The 17100-nt window shown below is 43.6% G+C and overlaps 1 protein-coding gene across 1 annotated transcript in view; it reads left to right on the top strand.

Moving 5' to 3' along the window:
- Window positions 1-439: 439 nt before the first annotated feature.
- Window positions 440-17100, top strand: part of LOC106591799 (microtubule-associated protein RP/EB family member 3) — a 60639-nt gene continuing 43978 nt past the window's right edge. The window contains exons 1-4 of the mRNA XM_082961857.1: window positions 440-560; window positions 641-786; window positions 886-903; window positions 9410-9566. Coding sequence (XP_082817983.1) covers window positions 440-560; window positions 641-786; window positions 886-903; window positions 9410-9566 — 442 coding nt within the window. The remainder of the gene's footprint in view (window positions 561-640; window positions 787-885; window positions 904-9409; window positions 9567-17100) is intronic.

Genomic DNA, 17100 nt, shown 5'->3' on the forward strand with positions numbered 1-17100 from the left:
CTAGTGTGCAAAAGTCCCCCTCTCTCTCTTTCCACCCCTCTGTCTCTCTCTCGTGTCTCTAAGAGCCTAGTGTGTGTGTGTGTGTGTGTGTGTGTGTGTGTGTGTGTGTGTGTGTGTGTGTGTGTGTGTGTGTGTGTGTGCACGCCCTTAGGTGTTTGTAATTCGATTATGTTTAACCTTGTTCTCAAACATGAACACTGTTTTTGTAAACATGAGATTTAACTTCAAATAATTATGTTTTTAACCATTCATGACTAATGATGTAATATAATCTCAAACTCTGTGTCTGTCTGTCTGTCTGTCTGTCTGTCTGTCTGTCTGTCTGTCTGTCTGTCTGTCTGTCTGTCTGTCTGTCTGTCTGTCTGTCTGTCTGTCTGTCTGTCTGCCTGCCTGCCTGCCTGCCTGCCTGCCTGCCTGTCTGCGTGCGTGTTGCAGGGTGATGGCGGTGAATGTATTCTCCATCTCTTCGGCTCTGGAGAACCTGAGTCGTCATGAGATGCTGTCCTGGGTCAACGACTCGCTACAGCTCACCTACACCAAGATAGAACAGCTGTGTTCAGGTAACACACAAACATTTCAATCATTGACATGAATGTCATAATGAATTATATGCTAATATATAACTGTTGTGTGTTTGTAGGTGCAGTGTATTGTCAGTTCATGGACATGTTGTTCCCTGGCTGTGTCCTGCTGAAGAAGGTGAAGTTCTCAGCCCGGCTGGAACATGAGTTCATCAACAACTTCAAGGTCCTACAGGCCTCCTTCAAGAGAATGGGCGTAGACAAGGTACACCACACACACACACACACACACACACACACACACACACACACACACACACACACACACACACACACACACACACAAAACAAGCCCTCCTTCAAGAGGACGGGCGTAGACAAGGTTCATCATCAATGAAAGGCCCAGTGCAGTCCAAATTCTGTTTTTCTTTTTTTTGTCTCATCTTGTACAACAGCTGATGAAACTAACACTGCAAATGTTTGAAGCCAAAAAATGTGATCAGTGTTATTTCCTGATAGTTTCTGGTTGAAAATACAGTCTACACAGGACCTTCTGATCAGCAGGTTTTACATGGGGGGAGTTTTGGCTTGCCTGGTGACATCATCAGGCGGTATAAGTTAACCTGTCCCACCCACAGTTCACACTATTCAACAGCCAGTGAAAAATCAGAGCGGGACACGCTATTCAACAGCCAGTGAAAAATCAGAGCGCCAAATTCAAAACAACAAAGTGTCATAATTCAAAGTTATCAGACATACGACAATTTTACACCATTTTAAAGATACACGTCTCCTTAATGCAACCACATTGTCCGATTTCAAAAAGGCTTTACGGCGAAAGCATAAAGTTAGATTATGTTAGGACAGTTCCAACACAAGAAAAACCACACAGCCATTTTCCTAGCAAGGACAGGCGACACAAAAACCAGAAAACCAGCTAGAATTATGCACTAACCTTTGACGAATTTCATCAGATGACACTCCTAGGACATCATGTTACACAATACATACATTTTTTTGTTTGATCAAGTTGATATTTATATCCAAAAACAGCATTTTACATTGGCGCGTGATGTTCAGAAAATATTTTTCCTCCAATATTGCCGGTGAATCAGCACTACAATTTACAAAAATACTCATCATAAACGTTGATAAAATATTAAACTGTTATTCAAAGAATTATAGATGAACATCTCCTTTATGCAACCGCTGTGACAGATTTAAAAAAAGCTTCACGGGGAAAGCACACTTTGCAATAATCTGAGTACTGCGCTCAGAAAAAGACATCAAGCAATACAGATACCCGCCATTTTGGAGTCATCAAAAATCATAAATAGCATTAGAAATATTCACTTACCTTTGATGATCTTCATCACAAGGCACTTTCAGGAATCCCAGGTCCACAATAAATGTTGTTTTGTTCGATAAAGTCCATCATTTATTTCCAAAGACCTCCTTGTTGTTTGCGCGTTCAGTAAGCTACTCCAAGTGTAGAAAGCGCGGCCTAAATGTCCCGACAAAAAAATAAAAAAAGGTTCTATTTACGTTCGTTCTAACATGTCAAATGTTGTATAGCATCAATCTTTAGGGCCTTTTTAACTTAGAACTTCAATAATATTCCAACCGGACGATTCCAATGTCTTGAAAAACGTTTTGGAACACAACTACCCCTCACGTGAATGCGCGCCAATGAACTCATGTGCTTTCCTGAGTCAACAACTTACAACTTCCTTTGTTCGCTCTCTGTTCACCATAGACGCCTCAAACAACTTTCTAAACACTGTTGACATCTAGTGGAAGCCTTGGGAAGTGCAAAATGAACCCTAAGTCACTGTGTGTTAGATAGGCAATGACTTGAAAAGACTACAAGAACCAGATTTCCCACTTCCTGGTTGGATTTTTCTCAGGTTTTTGCCTGCCATATGAATTCTGTTAAACTCACAGACATCATTCAAACAGTTTTAGAAACTTCAGAGTGTTTTCTATCTAAATCTACTAATAATATGCATATTCTAGTTCCTGGGCCCGAGTAGTAGGCCGTTTAATTTGGGTACGTTTTTCATCCGGCCGTGAAAATACTGCCCCCTACCCAAGAGAGGTTAATAGACCAATAACAAAGAATTCCAAACCTCTCTGGGCGAGTTCATTTTGCAGTCTGCACATTTTAGACCATTCCATTGATACTTAAGTGAACCCCACCTGCTACACCGGGCCATGCAAAAGGACCAATAACAGCTAGTTTTCAGGTTACATATCCCTCCAATTACACCTCTCACTCAGACCACTCCCACACAGTCCTCGCTAAATTCATGACTCAAATTCTCAATTCTTTTTTGTAGCTTTTTGACAATATTAATGGAAAACTATTAGTCCTACTGTTAACACTGTACTCGCTAAGTCTAGAGGTTCTAGGCTTGTCTAAGTGTTCTGTAACCTGACTCCATGTGTGTAGACGGGAGAAGCAAGCCTATATGTTGAGGTGTTGACTGCATGTACCCAGGAGACACCTTAACTTGTCCAGGTGTTGACTGCATGTACCCAGGAGATACCTTACATTTAACTTGACCAGGGCCAGCTCTGTCTCTCTTGACATCTCAGTCGGCCAGTCCAAGCGGATTATGGATTGTTCAAAATGGTGTCCAACATAAATACACTGCTCAAAAAAATAAAGGGAACACTTAAACAACACATCCTAGATCTGAATGAATGAAATAATCTTATTAAATACCTTTTTCTTTACATAGTTGAATGTGCTGACAACAAAATCACACAAAAATAATCAATGGAAATCCAATTTATCAACCCATGGAGGTCTGGATTTGGAGTCACACTCAAAATTAAAGTGGAAAACCACACTACAGGCTGATCCAACTTTGATGTAATGTCCTTAAAACAAGTCAAAATGAGGCTCAGTAGTGTGTGTGGCCTCCACGTGCCTGTATGACCTCCCTACAACGCCTGGGCATGCTCCTGATGAGGTGGCGGATGGTCTCCTGAGGGATCTCCTCCCAGACCTGGACTAAAGCATCCGCCAACTCCTGGACAGTCTGTGGTGAAACGTGGCGTTGGTGGATGGAGCGAGACATGATGACCCAGATGTGCTCAATTGGATTCAGGTCTGGGGAATGGGCGGGCCAGTCCATAGCATCAATGCCTTCCTCTTGCAGGAACTGCTGACACACTCCAGCCACATGAGGTCTAGCATTGTCTTGCATTAGGAGGAACCCAGGGCCAACCGCACCAGCAAATGGTCTCACAAGGGGTCTGAGGATCTCCTCTCGGTACCTAATGGCAGTCAGGCTACCTCTGGCGAGCACATGGAGGGCTGTGCGGGCCCCCAAAGAAATGTCACCCTACACCATGACTGACCCACCACCAAACCGGTCATGCTGGAGGATGTTGCAGGCAGCAGAACGTTCTCCACGGCGTCTCCAGACTGTCACGTCTGTCACATGTGCTCAGTGTGAACCTGCTTTCATCTGTGAAGAGCACAGGGCGCCAGTGGCGAATTTGCCAATCTTGGTGTTCTCTGGCAAATGCCAAACGTCCTGCACGGTGTTGGGCTGTAAGCACAACCCCCACCTGTGGACGTCGGGCCCTCATACCACCCTCATGGAGTCTGTTTCTGACCGTTTGAGCAGACACATGCACATTTGTGGCCTGCTGGAGGTCATTTTGCAGGGCTCTGGTAGTGCTCCTCCTGCTCCTCCTTGCACAAAGGCGGAGGTAGCGGTCCTGCTACTGGGTTGTTGACCTCCTACGGCCTCCTCCACGTCTCCTGATGTACTGGCCTGTCTCCTGGTAGCGCCTCCATGCTCTGGACACTACGCTGACAGACACAGCAAACCTTCTTGCCACAGCTCGCATTGATGTGCCATCCTGGATGAGCTGCACTACCTGAGCCACTTGTGTGGGTTGTAGACTCCGTCTCATGCTACCACTAGAGTGAAAGCACCGCCAGCATTCAAAAGTGACCAAAACATCAGCCAGGAAGCATAGGAACTGAGAAGTGGTCTGTGGTTACTACCTGCAGAACCACTCCTTTATTGGGGGTGTCTTGCTTGTTGCCTATAATTTCCACCTGTTGTCTATTCCATTTGCACAACAGCATGTGAAATGTATTGTCAATCAGTGTTGCTTCCTAAGTGGACAGTTTGATTTCACAGAAGTGTGATTGACTTGGAGTTACATTGTGTTGTTTAAGTGTTCCCTTTATTTTTTTGAGCAGTATATATAGAAAAGGGAACTACAAACCGGCTTGCCTAAAATGTGCCCTGGACACCTTATGTGATTGAATCGCCCCCCATTTATCTTCAGAGTTTGTACTGTTAGGTGACCTAAACTGGGATATGCTTAACATCAAAGCCAACCGACAATCTAAAATAGATGCCCTCAATCTCACACAAATTATCATGGAACCTACCAGGTACAACCCTAAATCACCTTCTTAAATAAGCATGCCCCATTCAAAAAATGTAGAACTAAGAACAGATATAAGAACCTTCCGGAGACTCCAGCAGGTATATTTCACTGGTCACCCCCAAAGCCAACACCTCCTCCGCTTTTCCTTCCAGTTCTCTGTTGCCAATGGTGGAACAAGCTCCCTCACGACGCCAGGACAGCGGAGTCAATCACCACCTTCCAGAGACACCTGAAACCCCACCTCTTTAAGGAATACCTAGGATAGGATAAAGTAATCCTTCTAACCCCCCCCCCCCCGCTTAAAAGATTTAGATGCACTATTGTAAAGTGGTTGTTCCACTGGATATCATAAGGTGAATGCACCAATTTGTAAGTCGCTCCGGATAAGCCCTTGGTTCACTCCAGACCTGACTACCCTAGACAATCTGGACCCTCTCTTTCTAAAATTATCCGCCGAAATTGTTGCAACCCCTATTACTGGCCTGTTCTTCCATATTGTCTGAGATCCCTAAATATTGGAAAGCTGCCACGGTCATCCCCGTCTTCAAAGGGGGACACACTCTAGACCCAAACTGCTACAGACCTATATCCATCCTACCCTGCCTTTCTAAAGTCTTCGAAAACAGATCACCGACCATTTCAAATCCCACCGTACCTTCTCCGTTATGCAGTCTGGTTACCGAGCTGGTCATGGGTGCACCTCAGCCACGCTCAAGGTCTTAAACGATATCATAACCGCCATCGATAAAAGACAATACTGTGCAGCCGTATTCATTGACCTAGCCAAGGCTTTCGACTCTGTCAATCACCGCATTCTTATCGGCAGACTCGACAGCCTTGGTTTCTCAAATGATTGCCTCACCTGGTACACCAACTACTTCTCAGACAGAGTTCAGTGTGTCAAATCGGAGGGCCTGTTGTCCAGACCTCTGGCAGTCTCTATGGTGGTTCCACAGGGTTCAATTCTCGGGCCGACTCTTTTCTCTGTATACATCAATGATGTACGCAGACGACACCATTCTGTATACTTCTGCCCCTTCTTTGGACACAGTGTTAACAAACCTCCAGACGAGCTTCAATACCATACAACTATCCTTCCGTGGCCTCCAACTGCTCATAAATGCAAGTAAAACTAAATGCATGCTCTTCAACCGATCGCTGCCCGCACCCTCCCATCCGACTAGCATCACTACTCTGGACGGTTTTGACTTAGAATTTGTGGACAACTACAAATACCTAGGTGTCTGGCTAGACTGTAAACTCTCCTTCCAGACTCACATCAAGCATCTCCAATCCAAAATGAAATCGAGAATCGGCTTCCTATTTCGCAACAAAGCCAACTTCATCATGCTGCCAAACATACCCTTGTAAAACTGACTATCCTACCGATCCTTGACTTCGGCGATGTCATTTACAAAATAGCCTCCAACACTCTACTCAGCAAATTGGATGCAGTCTATCACAGTGCCATCCGTATTGTCACCAAAGCCCCATATACTACCCACCACTGTGACCTGTATGCTCTCGTTGGCTGGCCCTCGCTTCATATTCGTCACCAAACCCACTGGCTCCAGGTCATATATAAGTCTTTGCTAGGTAAAGCCCCGCCTTATCACTGGTCACCATAGCAGCACCCACCCGTAGCAAGCGCTCCAGCAGGTATATTTCACTGGTCACCCCCAAAGCCAACACCTCCTCCGCTTTTCCTTCCAGTTCTCTGTTGCCAATGACTGGAACGAATTACAAAAATCACTGAAGCTGGAGACTCATATCTCCCTCACCTACTTTCAGCATCAGCTGTCAGAGCAGCTCACAGATCACTGCACCTGTACACAGCCCATCTGTAAATAAATACCTCATCCCCATATTGTTATTTATTTTTTTGCTCCTTTGCACCCCAGTATCTCTACTTGAACATGAATCTTCTGCACATCTATCACTCCAGTGTTTAATTGCTATATTGTATTTACTTCGCCACCATGGCCTATTTATTGCCTTACCTCCCTAATCTTACTTAATTTGCACTCACTGTATATAGCCTTTTCTATTGTGTTATTGACTGTACGTTTGTTTATTCCATGTGTAACTCTGTGTTGTTGTTTGTGTGGCACTGCTTTGCTTTATCTTGGCCAGGTCGCAGTTGTAAATGAGAACTTGTTCTCAACTAGCCTACCTGGTTAAATAAAGGTGAAAAAAAACAAAAAAAACAAAGCTTCAAACTCAAACCAAAGGTCTCATGGCCACCAAACCAACCAGCAGCCTCAGCTCTCTCCAAGCTGTAACTGATGACCCCCTTAATTGGCATTGCCTGTCCTTGTCAAGGCTCGGCGGCACCCTGTCCTTATCAAGGCTCGGCGGCACCCTGTCCTTGTCAAGGCTCGGCGGCACCCTGTCCTTGTCAAGGCTCGGCGGCACCCTGTCCTTGTCAAGGCTCGGCGGCACCCTGTCCTTGTGAAGGCTCGGCGGCACCATGTCCTTGTCAAGGCTCGGCGGCACCCTGTCCTTGTCAAGGCTCGGCGGCACCCTGTCCTTGTCAAGGCTCGGCGGCACCCTGTCCTTGTCAAACGTGAAATATCACATTTACATTAGTATTCAGCCCTTTTACTCGGTACTTTGTTGAAGCACCTTTGGCAGTGATTACAGCCTCGAGTCTTCTTGGGTATGACGTTACAAGCTTGGCACACCTGTATTTGGGGAGTTTCTACTATTCTTCTCTGCAGATGCTCTCTCAGGTTTGATGGGGAGCGTCGCTGCACAGCTATTTTCAGATCTCTCCAGAGATGTTCGATAGGGTTGAAGTCCGGGCTCTGGCTGGGCCACTCAAGGACATTCAGAGACTTGTCCCGAAGCCACTCCTGCGTTGTCTTGGCTGTGTGCTTAGGGTCGTTGTCCTGTTGGAAGGTGAACCTTTGTCTCGTGAGCACTCTGGAGCAGGTTTTCATCAAGGACGTCTCTGGACTTTGCTCCGTTCAGCTTTCCCTCGATCCTGACTAGTCTCCCAGTCCCTGCCGCTGAAAAACATCCTCACAGCATGATGCTGCCACCACCATGCTTCACTGTAGAGATGGTGCCAGGTTTCCTCCAGACGTGATGCTTCGCGTTCAGGCCAAAGAGTTTTATCATGGTTTCATCAGACCAGAAGAAATGTGTTGGTACTCTTCCCCAGATCTTTGCCTCGACACAATCCTGTCTCGGAGCTCTACGGACAATTCCTTCGACTTCATGGCTTGGTTTTTACTCTGACACACTGTGGGACCTTGTATAGACAGGTGTGTGCCTTTCCAAATCATGTCCAGTCAATTTAATTTATCACAAGTGGACTCCAATCAAGTTGTGGAAACATCTCAAGGATGATCAATGGAAACAGGATGCACCTGAGTTCAGTTTCCAGTCTCATAGCAAAGGGTCTGATTATGTAAATAAGGTATCTGGTTTTTATGTTTGATAAATTATGGGTCTGAATACTTTCTGACTGTATACCATATAATGCATGGTACTTTATCGTTACCCAAAATGATTTGATATTGAGATAAAAACGGCTTCTTTTATTCGCATGATTTGGACCTGAATGTAGGTACACACAGTATAAGTTTGTTTTACTCCTCCATTGTTGTAAACAGACACTGTATAACATGATGGTTAAATCTCTCAATTCAATTCAAGGGGCTTTATTGGCGCGGGAAACATATGTTGACGTTGCCAAAGCAAATGAAGTAGATAATAAACAAAAGTGAAATAAACAATACAAATTAACAGTAAACATTCCAAAAGAATAAAGACATTTCAAATGTCATATTATGTGCAAATAGTTAAAGTACAAAAGGGAAAATAAATAAACATGAATATGGGATGTATTTACAATGAGGTTTGTTCTTCACTGGTTGACCTTGTGGCAACAGGTCACACATCTTGCTGCTGTGATGGCACGCTGTGGTATTTCACCCAGTAGATATGGGAGTTTAGCAACATTTGATTTGTTTTCTAATTCTTTGTGAGTCTGGGTAATCTGAGGGAAATATGTGTCTCTAACATGGTCATACATTTGGCAGGAGGTTAGGAAGTGCAGCTCAGTTTCCACCTCATTTTGTGGGCAGTGTGCACATAGCCAGTCTTCTCTCTGTGTGTCCCTCCCTCTGTCTCTCTGTGTCCCTCTCTCTGTCTCTCTGTGTCCCTCTCTCTGCGTCCCCCCTCTGTCTCTCTGCGTCCCCCCTCTGTCTCTCTGTGTCCCTCTCTCTGTCCCCCCCTCTGTCTCTGTGTGTCTCTCTCTCTGTGTCCCCCCTCTCTCTGTGTGTCTCTCTCTCTCTGTGTCTCACTCTCTCTCTCTGTGTCTCCCTCTTTCTTTCTCTCTCTCTGTGTCCCCCTCTCGCTCTTTCTCAACCATCCCAGTAGAGAGGCTGGTAAAGGGTTAATAAAGTCTCTCTCTCTCTCTCTCTCTCTCTCTTTCTCTCTCTCTCTCTCTCTCTCAGATCATCCCAGTAGAGAGGCTGGTGAAAGGGAGGTTTCAGGATAACTTTGAGTTCATCCAGTGGTTTAAGAAATTTTTTGATGCCAACTACGACGGGAAGGAGTATGACCCTGTGGCCACACGCCAGGGGCAGGAGGGCACCCCCTTGCCCAACCCAGGTACACACACACCCTCTGTTATCATATCACCATGTCCTCCTCTAACGCCTCTAACCAGGTCAACTCATTATCCACAAACCCAAACGACCCTCCTCCTCCTGCACCCCAGGTAATACCTCTCCATCCTGTGTGTGTGGGTAAGTTTCTCAATATGCGCTTGTCTCATACCATCCCAGTAGAGAGGCTGGTGAAGGGTTAAAGTATCTCTCAGACCATCCCAGTAGAGGCTGATGAAGGGTTAAAGTATCTCTCAGACCATCCCAGTAGAGAGGCTGGTGAAGGGTTAAAGTATCTCTCAGACCATCCCAGTAGAGGCTGGTGAAGGGTTAAAGTATCTCTCAGACCATCCCAGTAGAGAGGCTGGTGAAGGGTTAAAGTATCTCTCAGACCATCCCAGTAGAGGCTGGTGAAGGGTTAAAGTATCTCTCAGACCATCCCAGTAGAGAGGCTGGTGAAGGGTTAAAGTATCTCTCAGACCATCCCAGTAGAGGCTGGTGAAGGGTTAAAGTATCTCTCAGACCATCCTAGTAGTGGCTGGTGAAGGGTTAAAGTATCTCTCAGACCATCCCAGTAGAGGCTGGTGAAGGGTTAAAGTATCTCTCAGACCATCCCAGTAGAGGCTGGTGAAGGGTTAAAGTATCTCTCAGACCATCCCAGTAGAGGCTGGTGAAGGGTTAAAGTATCTCTCAGACCATCCCAGTAGAGGCTGGTGAAGGGTTAAAGTATCTCTCAGACCATCCCAGTAGAGGCTGGTGAAGGGTTAAAGTATCTCTCAGACCATCCCAGTAGAGGCTGGTGAAGGGTTAAAGTATCTCTCAGACCATCCCAGACTTGCACGTCATGGAATACTATATTGTAGCTGGTCCCATCAGATAACCTGGCATACGTTAGCCCCAGAGGAGGCTGGTGAGGGGAGGATGGCTCATAATAATGTCTGTAATGGAGTCAGTGGAACGGAAACCACGTACTTGATGTGTTTGATACCATCTGTTTGTTTGCGTTGGCTGCGTCTCTGCGTCTTGTTTTTTTAAAGAAAAGCAAAAAAAAAAATCCATTAAAATAACATCAAATTGATCAGAAATACAGTGTAGACATTGTTAATGTTGTAAATGACTATTGTAGCTGGAAATGGCAGATTTTTATGGAATATCTACATAGGCGTACAGAGGCCCATTATCAGCAACCATCACTCCTGTGTTACAATGGCATGTTGTGTTAGCTAATCCACATTTATCATTTTAAAAGGCTAATTGATCATTAAAAAACCCTTTTGCAATTATGTTAGCACAGCTGAAAACTGTTGTTCTGATAAAGAAGCAATAAAACTGGCCTTCTTTAGACTAGTTGAGTATCTGGATCGTCAGCATTTGCGGGTTCGATTACAGGCTCAAAATGGCCAGAAACAAAGACCTTTCTTCTGAAACTCATCAGTCTATTCTTGTTCTGAGAAATGAAAGCTATTCCATGCGAGAAATTGCCAAGAAACTGAAGATCTCGTACAACACTGTGTACTACTCCCTTCACAGAACAGCACAAACTGGCTCTAACAGAATAGAAAGAGGAGTGGGAGGCCCGGTGCACAACTGAGCAAGAGGACAAGTACTTTAGAGTGTCTAGTTTGAGAAACAGACGCCTCACAAGTCCTTTAACTGGCTGCTTCATTAAATAGTACCTGCAAAACACCAGTCTCAACGTCAACAGTGAAGAGGCGACTCCGGGATGCTGGCCTTCTAGGCAGAGTTGCAAAGAAAAAGCCATATCTTAGACTGGCCAATAAAAATAAAAGATTAAGATGGGCAAAAGAACACAGACACTGGACAGAGGAACTCTGAATTGAGTTAAACTACCACCAAGCTACTGCGAAATGTAATTAAATAAATATAGCTGCAAGCAGCAATGCCGGGGTTCAAGATGTGGGGCCACTTTGCCACCATCAGGACAAATTGGACACATCGCCCTAGAATGAGCTACTTATGTACTCCTTGCCAAATATCAGAACTCATAATTAAACAGATCATGCAATATGCATATTGTGAACTATTTTTAATGATGTTGACCATTTTAACCTCTTACATCTAGACGTTCCGCTAGCGGAACACCTGCTCCAATATCCAATGATGGGCGTGGCGCGAATTACAAATTCCTCAAAAATCCAAAAACGTCAATTTTTCAAACATATGACTATTTTACACCATTTTAAAGACAAGACTCTCCTTTATCTAACCACACTGTCCGATTTCAAAAAAGCTTTACAGCGAAAGCAAAACATTAGATTATGTCAGCAGAGTACCCAGCCAGAAATAATCAGACACCCATTTTTCAAGCTAGCATATAATGTCACATAAACCCAAACCACAGCTAAATGCAGCACTAACCTTTGATGATCTTCTTCAGATGACACGCCTAGGACATTATGTTATACAATACATGCATGTTTTGTTCAATCAAGTTCATATTTATATCAAAAACCAGCTTTTTACATTAGCATGTGACGTTCAGAACTAGCATTCCCACCGAACACTTCTGGTGAATTTACTAAATTACTCACGATAAACGTTCACAAAAAACATAACAATTATTTTAAGAATTATAGATACAGAACTCCTTTATGCAATCGAGGTGTCCGATTTTAAAATAGCTTTTCGGTGAAAGCACATTTTGTAATATTCTGAGTAGATAGCCCGGCATCACAGGCTAGCTATTTTGACACCCACCAAGTTTGACCCTCACCAAAGTCAGATTTACTATAAGAAAAATTGTATTACCTTTGCTGTTCTTCGTCAGAATGCACTCCCAGGACTTCTACTTCAATAACAAATGTTGGTTTGGTTCAAAATAATCCATAGTTATATCCAAATAGCGGCGTTTTGTTTGTGCGTTCAAGACACTATCCAAGGGTGACGAAGGGTTACGCGCCTGACGCGTTTCGTGACAAAGAATTTCGAAATATTCCATTACCGTACTTCGAAGCATGTCAAAAGCTGTTTAAAATCAATTTTTATGCTATTTTTCTCGTAAAAAAGTGATAATATTCCGACCGGGAGTCGTTGTTTTTGTTCAAAGACGAAAGAATAAAAACATCGGGGCGCCTCGTGCACGCGCCTCCAGTCTCTGTTCTCTGATCGACCACTATCAAAATGCGCTAATGTTTTTCAGCCAGGGCCTGCAAAGCCACCATTCAGCTTTTTGCCGCCTTCTGAGAGCCTATGGGAGCCGTAGGAAGTGTCACGTTACAGCAGAGATCCCCTGTTTTGGTTAGAGATGATCAAGAAGGCCAAAAAATGGTCAGAGAGGGCGCTTCCTGTTTGGAATCTTCTCAGGTTTTGGCCTGCCAAATGAGTTCTGTTATACTCACAGACACCATTCAAACAGTTTTAGAAACTTTGGAGTGTTTTCTATCCAAAGCTAATAATTATATGCATATTCTAGTTTCTGGGCAGGAGTAATAATCAGATTAAATCGGGTACGTTTTTTATCCAGCCGTGAAAATACTGCCCCCTATCCATAACATTTTAAACCGCTTCTCCAGAACTGCTGGACCGATCGGCACCAATTTCGTATATGGATGCACATCTTCAAATATTTTCGAAGACTTTTGCTCAAACAATATGTCGGCAATAAGCCAATGAGCTTGCATGAACGATTTTTCCTGTCCAACAGCACCCCCTGCGGTCAAACTGAACCTTACTTTACAGATTAGCCAGACTCATATCCCTGAGCATGTGTGCCAAATTTCATCACTGAGTCAAACATAACAAGAGATGTAAACATGTACCCATTATAGTGCCACCGAATGTGCTTTCAGATGTTGACTTTTGACAGTGTTTGGAACATGTGTACTAGAGGTCGACCAAATAATCGGAATGGCCGATTAATTAGGGCCGATTTCCAGTTTTCATAACAATCGGTAATTTGCCGATGTTTTTTTTTTTATATATATCTATTTGAATATATATATTAAAACATATTTATTTTTATATATATATATATATAAATATAAAAAAAATATATATATATTATTTATTTATTTTTAAATATTTTTTAACTAGGAAAGTCAGTTAAGAACACATTCTTATTTTCAATGACGGCCTAGGAATGGTGGGTTAACTGCCTTGTTCAGGGGCAGAACGACAGATTTTTACCTTGTCAGCTTGGGGATTCAATCTTGCAACCTTACGGTTAATTAGTCCAACGCTCTAACCACCTGCTTTACATTGCACTCCACGAGGAGCCTGCCTGTTACGCGAATGCAGTAAGAAGCCAAGGTAAGTTGCTAGCTAGCATTAAACTTATCTTATAAACAACAATCAATCAATCATAATCACTAGTTAACTACACATGGTTGATGATATTACTAGTTTATCTAGCCTGTCCTGCGTTGCATATAATCGATGCGGTGCGCATTCACGAAAAAGGTTGCTCCAACTTGTACCTAACCATAAACATCAATGTCTTTCTTAAAATCAATACACAAGTATATATTTTTAAACCTACATATTTAGTTAATATTGCCTGCTAACATGAATTTATTTTAACTAGGGAAAATGTGTCACTTCTCTTGCAACAGAGTCAGGGTATATGCAGCAGTTTGGGCCGGCTGGCTCGTTGCGAACTGTGTGAAGACTATTTCTTCCTAACAAAGACAGCCGACTTCACAAAACAGGGGACTATTTAACAAAAGCGCATTTGCGAAAAAAGCACAATCGTTGCACGACTGTACCTAACCATAAACATCAATGTCTTTCTTAAAATCAATACACATAAGTATATATTTTTAAACCTGCATATTTAGCTAAAAGAAATCCAGGTTAGCAGGCAATATTAACCAGGTGAAATTGTGTCACTTCTCTTCCATTCATTGCACGCAGAGTCAGGGTATATGCAACAGTTTGGGCCGCCTGGCTCGTTGCGAACTAATTTGCCAGAATTTTACGTAATAATGACAACATTGAAGGTTGTGCAATGTAACAGGAATATTTAGACTTATGGATGCCACCCGTTAGATAAAATACGGAACGGTTCCGTATTACACTGAAAGAATAAACGTGATAGTTTCAGGATTCGACCATATTAATGACCTAAGGCTCGTGTTTCTGTGTGTTATTATGTTATAATTAAGTTTATGATTTGATAGAGCAGTCTGACTGAGCGATGGTAGGAAACAGCAGGCTCGTAAGCATTCATTCAAAACAGCACTTTACTGCGTTTTGCCAGCAGCTCTTCGCAATGCATTGCGCTGTTTATGACTTCAAGCCTGTCAACTCCCAAGATTAGGCTGGTGTAACCGATGTGAAATGGCTAGCTAGTTAGCGGGTGCACGCTGATAGCGTTTCAAACGTCACTCGCTCTGAGACTTGGAGTAGTTGTTTCCCTTGCTCTACATGGGTAATGCTGCTTCGAGGGTGGCTCTTGTCGATGTGTTCCTGGTTTGAGCCCAGGTAGGAGCGAGGAGAGGGACGGAAGCTATACTGTTACACTGGCAATACTAAAGTGCCTATAAGAACATCCAATAGTCAAAGGTATATGAAATAGATATCGTATAGAGAGAAATAGTCCTATAATTCCTATAATAACTACAACCTAAAACTTCTTACCTGGGAATATTGAAGACTCATGTTAAAAGGAACCACCAGCTTTCATATGTTCTCATGTTCTGAGCAAGGAACTTAAACGTTAGCTTTCTTACATGGCACATAATGCACTTTTACTTTCTTCTCCAACACTTTGTTTTTGCATTATTTAAACCAAATTGAACATGTTTCATTATTTATTTGAGGCTAAATTGATTTTATTGATGTATTATATTAAGTTAAAATAAGTGTTCATTCAGTATTGTTGTAATTGTCATTATTACAAATAAATAAGAAAAAAATGGGCCGATTAATCGGTATCGGCTTTTTTGGCCCTCCAATAATCGGCATCGGCGTTGAAAAATCAGAATCGGTCGACCTCTAATGTGTACCAAGTTTTGTTACAATACAAATATCCATAACTGATTTATATACATTTACTGTATGTGCCAGACCACGCCCAGGTGAATCCTTATTGGTGAATATGTTGTTTTAGGTACTATTCTGGAAAATATTGCATTGGGAGAACTTTGTCCATAGATCAAATCAAATGTTATTAGTCACATGCACCTAATACAGTGAAATGTTACTTACAAGCGCTTAACCAACAATACCCCCAAATAATAACAAGAAGAAATAAAAGTAACAAGTAATTAAAGAGCAGCAGTAAAATAACAATAGCGAGACTATATACAGGGGGTACCGGTACAGAGTCAATATGGAGGCTATATACAGGGGGTACCGGTACAGAGTCAATGTGTGGGGGCACCGGTTAGTCGAGGTAATATGTACAAGTAGGTAGAGTTATTAAAGTGACTACGCATAGATAATAAACAGAGAGAAGCAGCAGTGTAAAAGTCTGGGTAGCCATTTGATTAGATGTTCAGGAGTCTTATGGCTTGGGGGTAGAAGCTGTTTTGAAGCCTCTTAGACCTAGACTTGGCGCTCTGGTACCGCTTGTCATGGGGTAGCAGAGAGAACAGTCTATGACTAGGGTGGTCCTGAGTCTTTGACAATGTTTAGGGCCTTCCTCTGACACTGCCTGGTATAGAGGTCCTGGATGGCAGGAAGCTTGGCCCCTGTAATGTACTGGGTCGTACGCACTACCCTCTGTAATACCTTGCGGTCGGAGGCCGAGTATTTGCCATATCAGGCAGTGATGCAACCGGTCAGGATGCTCTCAATGGTGCAGCTGTATAACCTTTTGAGGATCTGAGCACCCATGACAAATCTTGTCAGTCTCCTGAGGGGGAATAGGTTTTGTCATGCCCTCTTCACGACTGTGTTGGTGTACTTGGACCATGTTAGTTTGTTGGTGATGTGGACACCAAGGAACTTGAAGCTCTCAACCTGCTCCACTGCAGCCCCGTCGATGAGAATGGGGGCGTGCTCGGTCCTCCTTTTCCTGTAGTCCACAATAATTTCCTTTGTCTTGATCACGTTGAGGGAGAGGTTGTCATTCTGGCACCACATGGCCAGGTCTCTGACCTCCTCCCTACAGGCTGTCTCATTGTCGGTGATCAGGCCTACCACTGTTGTGTCATCAGCAAACTTAATGATGGTGTTGGAGTCGTGTCTGGACGTGCAGTCATGAGAGAACAGGGAGTACAGGAGGGGACTGAGCACACACCCCTGAGTCGCCCCTGTGTTGAGGATCAGCGTGGCGGATGTGTTGTTACCTACCCTTACCACCTGGGGTGGCCAGTAAGGAAGTCCAGGATCCAGTTGCAGAGGGAGGTGTTTAGTTCCAGGATCCTTAGCTTAGTGATGAGCTTTGAGGGCACTATGGTGTTGAACGCTGAGCTGTAGGCACTTAATAGCATTCTCACATAGGTGTTCCTTTTGTCCAGGCGGGAAAGGGCAGTGTGGAGTGCAATAGAGATTGCATCATCTGTGGATCTGTTTGGGTGGTATGCAAATTGGAGTGTTTCTAGGGTTCCTGGAATAATGGTGTTGATGTGAAC

The sequence above is a fragment of the Salmo salar genome, chromosome 15, assembly GCF_965601325.2.
Source record: "Salmo salar chromosome 15, fSalSal1, whole genome shotgun sequence".
Lineage (NCBI taxonomy): Eukaryota > Metazoa > Chordata > Actinopteri > Salmoniformes > Salmonidae > Salmo > Salmo salar.